A 12,843-nucleotide genomic window follows, 5' to 3' on the forward strand; every position below is an offset into this window, starting at 1 on the left:
CTGTATATTTCCGTTTTATTTCAATCAACGGAAGAAACTTGTACAAAAACTGTGATATTAACTGACGTTTACATCGCGCGTCGGTCGTAAACTTTATTTACTGAAATAAAATGAGTTTTTCTTTTCAAATCAACACATTTTCCGAGTCCCGTGACAACTTCGCATTGACTATAGTAAAGTATTGTATACGCTTCAGCCTGTAATATCCCACTACTGGGCATAGGCCTCTTTCCCCATGTAGGAGAAGGATCAGAGCTTAATCCACCACGCTGCTCCAATGCGGGTTGGCGGATATATTCCCTACTATGAGTAACGATCGCTATAACGTGTACATGATAACAACCGGGACTGACGGCTTAACGTGCTCTCCGAGGCACGGTGGGGAGACCCACAAGGACTGCACAAACACCCAGACCCTGGCAAACACCTGTATGGTCAATACAAATGTTTCTCAAAGTATTGTATAGTTATAATTAAAAATATCCTTTGAAGTGTAATTTAACATACTTGAGTTTTGATTTTATATGGTTCAGTTGGAAAGTTATTGGTTATGTATATTTTCGTACTATCAAAATTAGTCTAAGAAATAATTGTGTTTGCTAGCAAACGAAAAAAACCGATTTAAATTACATAGACAAGTAATAACAACGTAAGTAGACGAAACAAATTAACAAACGCACTAGTCGCCACTACGATTTTCTTTTTTTTTTTTTTTTTTTTTTTTTTTACTTTATTGGGAAACAAACAGCACAAAGAATAAATTCATTCATGAAACATAAAAAAAATAATCAAGCCAACAAAGTTTCCACTTAAAACTATGAACAAATAAATTAGACAATACAATAACTATAATTTATACATACTACACAATACAATAAAATATAGATGTACTCAGGACGTATTTATAACATTAAAAAAAAACAAAGACAAATATACATTATACAAATCGAACACTATTACACTATATTTCGATTAGTTTTCTTTTTCCCTTTCAAAAAGTATTTGTACTCATTGAACCCACTGCTGAACAAGTCGATGTCATTATACCGGTCGTCATACACTTTACATGACCTTGCGAGAAATGAGTTGCCACAATACCTTGTCCGAGTGACAGAGGGGGAGAAAGTTGCTTGGGATCTTGTGCAATAACTGGGGCACCTAAACGATACCCTACTAAGTAGGTACTGAGAGTCTACCAAACCATTAATCAATTTGTAAAGAAAAAGCTGATCTCTGTGTTCTCTACGATTTTCAAGGGAAGTAAACTCAGAAAAACAATCAGATCCAAATTTGACTTTCAACCTTTTAACGAATTTATTTTGTATTCCTTCAATTATGTCTATGTATTTCTTATATTGAGGATTCCAAACGGTAGATGCGTATTCCAAATTTGATCTAACATATGCATTATACAGGAGAATTAAGGTCTGAGCATTCTTAAAAACCATCCCTTGCCTAAATATAAAGCCCAACATTCTATACGACTTGGTTGTTATCTTGTCTATATGCTGGTCAAAAATGAGCTTGCTATCCAACTGAACTCCCAGATCCCTTACCTCCGTAACTCTTTTTAAACTGGCATTAGAGATTGAGTAATTATACAAAATATGTTCTCTCTTTCTCGAAAATGTAATTGTACAACATTTTTCTAAATTCAAATACAAGCTATTAAATCTACAGTATTGTTCAAGTCTATTTAAATCATCCTGCAATTCATCACAATCTTTTTTATTCTTTTTAATTTAAAAATTTTTTTGTATCATCCGCATATAATATTACATTTGAATTCAAAAAGCACTTATCAATGTCATTAACAAATACATTAAATAGTAGAGGTCCTAAATGTGAGCCTTGTGGTACTCCAGAAGTAATTGGAACAAACGAAGAGGTGTAACCCTTAATCGCCACAGCCTGTGACCGATCACGCAGATAGGATGTCAGCCACCTAAGTAAATTCCCATGAATTCCGATATGTTCAAGTTTTTTTATTAGAAGACTATGTGAAATTTTATCAAAAGCCTTTGCGTAATCAGTGTATATAACATCAACCTGGTGTCCTGAGTCCATTGCATTAAGTACAATATCTAAAAACTCACAAAGATTAGATTCAGTCGATCGCTTATTGATAAACCCATGCTGGCTACTCATTAACAAGGGTCTCAACACCGGGTATATCATGTCATATACAATTTTTTCGAAAAGCTTTGGTATAGAGGACAATTTAGAGATTCCACGATAATTTCTTACATTCCTCCTGTCAAGACCCTTATGAATCGGAGTTATCAAAGATTTCTTCCACTCTTTAGGTATACAGCCCGTATTCAAGGACTTTTTAAATAAAATAGTTAAAGGTATGCTTAAAGTTTTACTACATTGTTTTAAGAACATAGGATGAATAGAATCTGGCCCACTCCCCTTGCGTACATCTAATTTAGCTAAGTATGATTGTACTTTATTCTCTGATATATCCAAAGAAGCAATGATTGTATTAGAGTTATAATCCATAGTATTAAGCGAGAATGATATATTTGGTTCAAATACAGATTGGAAAAAGCAACTGAACATGTTGGTAATTGTTTGTCCATCTGAGCCAGATTGCAAATCCAAATACATAGTATCAGGTATACCAATGTGTTCTTTCTTAGATTTAATAAAAGACCAAAATTCTTTTGAATTAATTTTAATATTTTTTTCTACTCGCTCTAAATAACAACTGTAACAGTAATTTTGTAATATCTTTGTTTGTGCTCTAATTTCTGAGAATCTTTCATAATCACTAATCCTTCCATACGTTTTCCATTTTTTATGCCATTTTAATTTCACATTTACAAGTCTAATCAACCGCCGGGAATACGAAACAGGATACCCAGTCTCTGTGGTTAATTTAGATGGAATGTATCTGTCAATTACATCGTTCACGATACTATAGAACGTATCAACAGCCTCGGTAATATCTTTATCCTCTAGTTCAACTCTCCAATTAATTTTTGATAGCTGTGTATTCACAATGCTATAATCTGCTTTATTATATTTACGGACTAAGTGGCGATTAAGGCTAAGATTCCTCTCCATGGAATAAATATTTATCACTATACTAAGCGAGGGATGATGAATATCCTCTGGCTCCGACAAAGGCAGAGTCCTAGATACAAGGCACTTCAAGTCAGAAAGAACAAGATCCAGCAATCTATCATTGACATTAAAAACACAATTATATTGTTGCATGTTAGTAAAGCTTATAAATGAAGACAGTTGGTAAGTAAGCACGCTATGCGAAATATTTTGTAATGCAAGACTACTACAGTTGTTTTGTATTGACCATGTGGCATTTGGAATATTAAAATCACCTATCACGACAATATTATGAAGAGGAAAATCTAAACGTAAATCCGAGATGTATTCAAATAGTTTTAATTGAGAATCTGATTGTCTACAATTATGAGGAAAATAACAGCACAACACAATGATAGACCTGTGCTGTGCATTAGTCAACATTTTGAGTTCTACATTAATCATTGTAACATCTGCATCATTAACGTCGGGAGCCTGAGGAATGCCACGCATGTCTACAATAATTTCGCGACGAACCGCTATAAGAGTACCACCCCCCAAGCTTAAATTAAAGCGCTGATAGTCACGGTCCGTTCGATAGACTTCATACCTGGTATCAAATAATTCCTCGTTAAAGAACCCGGGTAAAAGCCACGTTTCAGTCAAGCAAATAATATCATAGTTATTATTTAACACATTAGAGTAAAAATCTTTAGTTTTAGTTCGCAATCCACGAACATTCTGATAAAAGACACTCAATAGCATAATGATGATAATAGACTTAATAATAAACATTTAACATTAACCTTAAAACAAGAAACCACTATTACTCTAAAAAAAATATACGTGGCAACCAATTTGTGTTTTAGATATTTGCAACAACGTATCCTAAGAATAAGTAATAAAATTCAAGAGTAAGTATACATTTTTCACCCCAAAGCATGAACCCACTGCAACCCCTGGGAGAGATACATGGTAGCTCTCAGGTATTTTCAATAAATGTGACAACACATGCTGAGAAAGAGTAATAGAATCCAATTGTAAGCACATACAATCAATTCCAACACAAGAATCCTCTGCAATCACCAAGAAAAATACATGGCACTCCATTTTTATTCTCCACATCTGCGATGACAAATGCTGGTAAAGCATAATAATTTTTAATTGTAAATACTTAATAATAATCTCAAAGCTAGAAACCACTGCAACCCTTAACAAAAATACATGGCACCCCCTCCCGACTCCCAACATCCATGACAACAAATGTTGGGAAAAAGTAATAATCTTTAATTGTAAATACTTAATAACAATTTTAAATCTTGAAACTACTGTAACCGTTAACAAAAATACATGGTACTTTGTTTCTGTTTTTATCATCCATGAAAACAAATGCTGAAAAGAAGTAATAGTTTTCAATTGTGAATACTTAATAACAATTCTAAACCTAGAAACGACTGCATCATTTAACAAAATTATATAGTACTTTATTTCTATTTTTAACATCCATGATAACAAATGTTGAGAAGAAGTAATAATTTTCAATTGTAAATACTTAATAACAATTTTAAATCTTAAAACTACTGCAACTGTTAACAAAAATATATGGTACTTTATTTCCATTTTTAACATATATGATAACAAATGCTGAGAAGAAGTATTAATTTTCAATTGTATATACTTAATAAAAATTTTAAATCTTGCAACTACTGCAACTGTTAACAAAAATACATGGTACTTTATTTCTATTTTTAACATATATGATAACAAATGCTGAGAAGAAGTATTAATTTTCAATTGTATATACTTAATAAAAATTCCAAACCTAGATACCACTGCTACCCTCAACAAAAATACATGGTACTTTATTTCTATTTTTAACATCCATGATAACAAATGCTGAGAAGAAGTATTAATTTTCAATTGTATATACTTAATAAAAATTCCAAACCTAGATACCACTGCTACCCTCAACAAAAATACATGGTACTTTATTTCTATTTTTAACATCCATGATAACAAATACTGAGAAGAAGTAATAATTTTCAATAGTAAATACTCAATAACAATTTCAAAGCTAGAAACCACTACAACTCTAAACAGAAATAGCCAGCATGTCATCTCTGTTTCCAATATCCGTGCCAACAAATGTTGAGAAAAAATATTAATTTTCAATTGAAAGCAATTGGTAACAATTTCAAAGCTTAAAACTACTGCAACTTTTAACAAAAACACACAACTTCTAATTTTTTTTTGTAATATATACATAAATAGATTTTGAGAAAAAATAACAATATCCAATTTCAAATATTCTACATCAACTTTACAGCATGATACAATTTCAACCCTTGACAAAACTATATGACCCTTCATTATGAATTTTAATAAATGCAACAATAAACCCCAAGAGAAAGCAGCCAGCAGCATCCACACAAATGAATTCAACAATACGTACCCATCAACTATAAATTCAGCAGTGAGTTCAACAAGAAAAAGAATATATTCTCCAAATTCTGATAACAAACATAGTATGAAGTATATATTATGATTACAATAACAATAAAAACAAAACAGATAACAAACGAACTTAACACTTATGATAGTTTTTTTAAACAGTCCTTAGATGTAATATGAATAACTGGAGAATCATCCTTGCGTCGAACCATTATGGTACAGTTGCGAACCCAGCAATAATTGTAGCCCTTTTCCTTTGCTAAACGCTTCGCTTCATTAAAAAGTGCCCTATTATCAGTAGACAGATGATCATTAAAATATATTTTATCTTGTCTTCCAGTAAACCCTATGTCACAGGCCTTCAAATTATTTAATTTGCGAAGAGATGTTAAAAAATCATCTTTCTTATAACGAGAGTGCATTTTCAAAATTATGGGTTTGGGTCTACCGTCACTAGTATTATTTTTTGTGGCGATTCGAGTTATGAAGTCTATATCGGTATCTGTGGATAATGTGTAGTTAGCTTTTTCGGCCAACGTTTTTATTAATTGAATAAGATTTTCACCATTTTTTTGGGGAACACCGTTAATTTGAATGTTTGAGCGACGAACCCATTGCTCACTTTTACTTTGGCTTTCCTTTATATCCTGTAAGGTCACTTTCAATTCATTTACTTCAGATTCCAGGTGGCCTATTTTAGAAATTTCCAAATCAAAGTCACCAATTCTTTTGAAAACAGAGTTGATGGATGATTCCATACTTGCAAATTTCTCCGACCACTGGCTAACTGTCTCAATTATACTTTTAAATTCGTTTGCAACGTAAGCTTTAAAGGATTCAATCGACGAGTTGAGACTGTTGAATTTTTCATCAAACCGTAATAACTATGATTGCGTATCATTAGAGAAAACATGCGGGCTATTGCCACCCTTATTAGATGATTTACAAAGAGGGCACTTCCATTTAGCCTTATTCATCGGTAACATTCTCTTAAAGTCTGCTTCAAGTAATCCCACACATTGGAAGTGAGATGTTCTATTACAAGAAGCACATTTAATACAGTCATCCACCTTTAAAACTTCTGAGCAATATTTGCAATCCATTTCGATAACTGAGAGTAGCGGGTATATAACAAAACCTTTGTTCAAAGAATAAACGACTTACTGCTCAATAATGACACAAAACACAAAAAAAAAATACAATGCAGTTCTTCTCTTCTTCTTCTTTCTTAAGTCTTTTTGTTTTAATTCATATAAAAACAGCCACACAAGAGGACAGCAATTAAAAATAAACTAACAAGTTTCTAAACAGTTCATAAGCCTCGGACAGCAAACATAGACAGTTGTCAGTTGCACAAATACTACAACTTAACTATATTATTAAGATATTAAACACACGTAGACTAAAATTGATAACACTCAACGTTTAATATTTCAGTTTTCGATATTAAAAACTATTAAAAACTATTATAATTCAGCGCTGTAAAAGTAACACGTCCGCGTCGTGCCAGTGTTGCCACCTTATTATATTTTCGAAGGTTCCACTCGATTTCCCTGGGATGCTATCATCAGATCCTGGTTTTCTCATCATAGTACAACCCTTAGGATATCTCCTTTCCAACAAAAAAAGGATCAGTAAAATCGATTCATAAACGACTAAGTTATCCAAGAACAAACATAAAAAAATATACATATATACGGTGGAATTGAGAAACCTCCTCCTTTTTGAAGTCGGTTAAAAAAAGGGGCTGTTTTGCCCGAACTTTGGGAGGCATATGTCCAGCAGTGGACTACAATAGCCTGAAGTATGATATAGATATAATGATAACTATCTTTTTAGATAATTAAAAAGTACTCACACTCACAAACACACCAATTTATAGCAAGGATATTATAAAACTTTTCAAAATAATCTCTCTTCAAACAATCGCTTCAAACATCGCTCAGTAATCATTATAACGAAAATCTAATAGTTGTTCAAATACAAATGAAACCCAAATAAACGGATATCAAAATTAATCAAACATTCATATTCGCAGTATTTCAGAGGGAATCATAATCCGATATTGAATTAGCGCTAAGCGTGAACGCTAAACAGAATATGATTTGCGATTTTGAATCAAAGCGAATAAGTTCGGGGTACGGCGGTATTGATAGCGGGAGCGATTTCTTTTAAAATTAGATTTTTATGATACTACTAGCTGATCTCGCAAATGTTGTTTTGCCACATATGTTATTAACCCCCTTAATCGACCTACCCCTCCCCCCCTTAAAACTTAGCGGTATGAAAAATTTATGTTGGCCGATTCTCAGACCTACCCGATATCCACGAAAAATTTCTTAAAAATCAGTCCAGCCGTTTCTGAGGAGTATTGTAACTAACATTGTGACTAGGAGTTTTATTTTAGCCTAACTCTTAAAATATTTTAACTAATTCTATTCAGTTATTGTTCTGATTTCCAATTAAGGTTCTTTTGATGTTCCTTTATAGTAAATTGAACGATAATTACAAGTATCAAAATAAAAACTAGATTATCATTAGATTGTCTTCATTCCTATCATATTTAATAATGGAACTATTTCTTCAAGGATCACCAACGAGTTTTTTTTTCGATCTTGTAGACGTCCACAGGCTACGGCAACAGATTACTAGGCCACACCATTCGCTTATTTCAAGATCAAAAATACATTTATTCAAATAGGATTCAAAGACGCCTTCGAATCTTCATCTTAAAAATTAATATTTTAATTATCATTAAAAGTGAAACTACCACCAATTTGGAAAGTATATTCCGCAGAGAAGAATCGGCAAGAAACTACTTACAGTAAATTTATCAAAAGTTAATAATAACGCTGTTACATGATAACGTCACCAATGGCTATAAGTCACATGGACCACAAGCCGCCAGAAGCGAGTCGATACCGGTTAAATCAATTTTGGATAAATCGCTCGTTTGTTTCGCTAAATATGAAGCGTTTTGATTTTATGGTCGTGTTTTGTTGGCGTTTCGTTATTCATTAGCGGTTCGTAGATTGAAATAGTTTTGTCAATGTTGTGATTGAGCAGTCGTTTTACAATCTAAGTTGTTAATAGCAATACTTTTTGTTGGATGTACCGATGTTTGATTGTATGATTATTTTTAACCGACTACAAAAAAGAGGAGGATCTCAATTTGACCGTATTTTTTATGTGTGTTACCTTATATAATATGTGCTGTGTGGCTACGGCACTAATGAATTTAGCCACCCCCTCTCTTCCCGTGGGTGTCGTAAGAGGCGACTAAGGGATAACAAGGTTCCACAACCACCTTGGAACTTAAGAAGCCGACCGATGGCGGGATAACCATCCAACTGCTGGCTTTGAAATACACAAGCCGAAGACGGGCAGCAGCGTCTTCGGTGCAACAAAGCCAGTGCTGTGGTCACCAACCCGCCTGCCCAGCGTGGTGCCTATGGGCAAAATACATGAGTTCACGTTATTTTTGGCGTGAACTTGTGGAGGCCTATGTCCAGCAGTGGACTGTATAGGCTGTAATGATTGATTGATTGACCTTATATAATATAATAAATAGAATCGGTAAAAAGACTAGGAAGAAACAAAAAAAACCAAAACTGATAATAATCACCTTCACTGCGATGGGGGAAAAGAATATTACTAAAAGATCAAAAAAATAATAAAAATATATCTCTATATTATAAGAAGGACTATCCATATCAGGCTTTGAAGAAAAGGAAACAATTAAAAATATAATGATTGAAATATAAAACGGAAGGCCAGAAAACAATAAATAAATACGACAAACTAATAGTTCCGAATGATGATAATATCATTTAAAACTAGAAAAATCAAAAACAATCAAAGAAACGCAACTTAAGTTTTCTACAATTCAAAGTAAAACTAGTCATGAAAAACAAGCCTAGAAGGAAAATGAAACCATAACCTTTATAAGACCAAGAAAACACTCTGAACATTTAGCAAAAATTGAGATTTCTACTTCCAATATCTAGGAGCGCCAGACAGTCCTTTACCACCCCAAAACCCAACACGTCTAGTCACCGCGGGGGAAACAAATGATATTTGCTTTTCTCTTGGCTAGAACCCTCCAAGAAAACGAAAAATAACTGGTAAGAAAACGAATAATAAACACCATCTTTCCATTAGCACGAACAACGTAAGAGCGTTGGTAAGTCCAGTCAAACAATGATGCTAAATGGAGCAATACTCATTTAAATAAATAAATTAATTGTTGTGTGTTCTTAATAATAATAAAATATGAGTTAAAAACTTAAGAATAAAAAAAAGTACTTTATTGTGACACTGATATTTTTTTTTATTAACATTGACATGTGTTTAAAAAAAATACATTGAAAAAGATACGTTGTTTTAAAATAAACTAAGGATTTCTTAAGCAATCTCTTACTTTTTTTTGATACATCAAAGACTTAAACGGTCATCTAATGTAAATTTTTGTATTTATTAAATACGACAAATATTATTTTTGAATCAACTAATTAATATAATCTATACTAATATCATAAAGAGGTAAAGTTTCTAACTTTATTTGTATGTAGGGGGTAATCTTCGTAAATACTGATCCGATCATGAAAATTCTTTCACTAACAAAAAGCTACACCATTCAGGAGTGACATAGGCTATATTTCATTGTTATTGAACAAAAAAATCAGTGAAAATCTTATATATAAAATTCTCGGGCCACAATGCTAGTATAAAATATTTTGAATAATAACATTCAACATTCAGTGCATTTGCTGCAGTGCATTGCATTCAGTGCAGCTATCTGTGGGCAAATTTTAGATGAGGCATGAAATTTTTTTTTTACTAGCTGTAGCAGCAGATTTACCCGTTTTCAAAAAAATACAAAACCTAATATAGTATTGACAATCCATCACATTTTTTTTTTTTTATAAATTTGAAGTAATTCGAAGTCTATAATTTCCATTCATTCTCTATTTTTACCAGAATTCCAATTTCAGTCCCATAATAAAGCACACCCAAAAGTTACTAAAAAACCCGGTCCAGTTTTTCCATTTATAACATTATGAGTTCATTTTGTAACAATTCATTTTTGTAATAATTCCTTAATTTGTTCAAAATTTACGTTGAAAACCCTGAATATGGGCTTCACTACCTACTTAACCAGATTTTCATATTGTGTGGCTTCAACAACGTCAATACATTATATTGATATATTTCCCATAATATTCCAGACAAAGTCGCAACATATAAACTGTATATACCTTGCCACTAGTAAATTCGTTACGGTTTTACCTCTGGAATGTTTTACTGTAAGTCGTTTGTGTGCGTCGAGTTCGAGAGACTCTTAGAGAAAACGAAATGAACTCGATAGCTTATAATACATAGCGCCCTTACTACCGTCTAATATACATTATAAATTCATGTTTGGTGTTAAGATGTATGAATTTCCGTCAGCTAGGTTTTATATGTAAACGTTGATTGTTTATTGACAGAGTAATTTATATGTTTCTAAAAGCGATAATCAGCGTCGTCCCGTGCTGTTACTAGATGTGATAAGATCGTCAATATATAATAAAAAAGTGTGTGTACTTATGTACGCACGTAAGAAGTTATACTTCATTGGCTAGCTAACTTCTCAAAATATAATCTGAATAGAATCTGATAATCACTGACAGTCACTGATCACCTGTTCTACCACTAACTCCTCGCCTTATTGCCTCCACTGGCGACAAGAGGGCTGGTGCATTTTTTGCCCAGAGAATCGGCATAGCGATTCAACGGGGAAATTCTGCCAGCATTCTTGGCACGATTCCATTCCACGCGGACATGATTTATACCAAAACTATCTGTAAATATTTAGTTCTTAAGTTGTGAATTGTAAATATGTATAATGTTTAATAAACTATTGTCATTCATTCTACCTCGGTCTACGTTTTGGAACTTATGAAAAATATTAAATATTGAATAAATCACTAAGAAAAATAACCATGATCTATCGTGGTCTTAAATTTCGAACTCTTAAGCATAAAAAAATACAAAAAAAATCTTGAAAAATAGAAAAGTACTTAACTTTTAACCTATGTAAAAATAACATTTTTTTATTTCTCTGTTCTATCCTCGGTCTATACTTTTAAAAACTTTAAGACCAAGAAAAATGAAAAAAAAAAACTTTTTTCTTTACTTTTCAATAAATATTACGCTTGACTTAACAAGTCTAAAAATATATATTAATAGTTAAAATAAACGTATCTTAATATTAAGCAAAAAATCTGTTATTTTAAGATACCAAACCTTAGATTTTGAAAAAATAAAAGTAATACAACTCTATTGACTCTACAAAACGAATTAACGCGAAGTGACTTACGTTATTTTTTTAAATAGCTATAACTCGCTAACAGTTTACGACTCAGTGGTCATTCAACCATATCAAATACCTTCAAAATGTCTCCAAATAGAAAAACATTTTGACTAGCCCGTTGACGCAGTTTGTAGTGGCTCTGCTTTCTGTTTCGCGGGTTGCGGGTTCCATTCCCGCCTGAGTCTGGGTGTAATATTTGTATTTATATATGTATTATTTCCGTGTATATTTATCAAAAAAAAAAAAAATAGTTATAACAGTCGACTGTTACCTGTAACACAAGCATTAAGTTGCTTACCATAGGAACAGACGACCGTGTGTGTATGTTATATGATATTCATATTTATATTTATTTTTACGTCGCTCGGGTAAAGACATTTTTATTGAAAGAACTACTTCACAGCAATCCTTCCGTGACCATGGTTGCTGTAAAGTATCCGAAACCTCGGTCATGTAAATAACCTAATAAACCTCGATAAAATCCGAAATTTGTTTCATTATACTGAGTGAAATTCATGTACACATTAGAAAACAATAAAGCCATTTCCTGACATATGAAGCTATGCTACCGTGTTTATTACCAGTATTATTTAATTCATCATCTCGCTGCCCTTATCCCACTTAGGGTCGGCACTATTATATTCGCTACACGGTTATAATTTTATTTTAAACCAACTTCAAAAAGGAGGAGGTTACTCAATTCGACCGTATATATAACATATTTGTTATTTATTTTAAAGCATGTTCGGCGGTAACTTCGTCGTCTATGAACCAATTTTGGTAATTCTTTTTTTTTAGAAAGGAGATATCCTAAGTGTGGTACCATGATAAGGGAACCAGGATCTGATGATGGATCCCAGAGAAATCGAGGGAAACCCTTGAAAACCCGCATAACTTTTTACCGGGTGTACCGATTTTGATGATTTTTAATTTAATCGAAAGCCGATGTTTATCATGTGATCACATTTAATTTTCATCGAGATCTG

At 32.6% G+C, this 12,843-nt stretch overlaps 1 protein-coding gene across 1 annotated transcript; it reads right to left on the reverse strand.

Annotated features, from left to right (window-relative positions):
* Positions 1-5,642: 5,642 nt before the first annotated feature.
* Positions 5,643-6,260, reverse strand: LOC123666485. The gene has a single exon (XM_045600575.1). The coding sequence runs from the start codon at positions 6,258-6,260 to the stop codon at positions 5,643-5,645; it is 618 nt and encodes a 205-aa protein (XP_045456531.1).
* Positions 6,261-12,843: the final 6,583 nt, after the last annotated feature.

The sequence above is a fragment of the Melitaea cinxia genome, chromosome 26 (assembly GCF_905220565.1).
Source record: "Melitaea cinxia chromosome 26, ilMelCinx1.1, whole genome shotgun sequence".
Classification (NCBI taxonomy): domain Eukaryota; kingdom Metazoa; phylum Arthropoda; class Insecta; order Lepidoptera; family Nymphalidae; genus Melitaea; species Melitaea cinxia.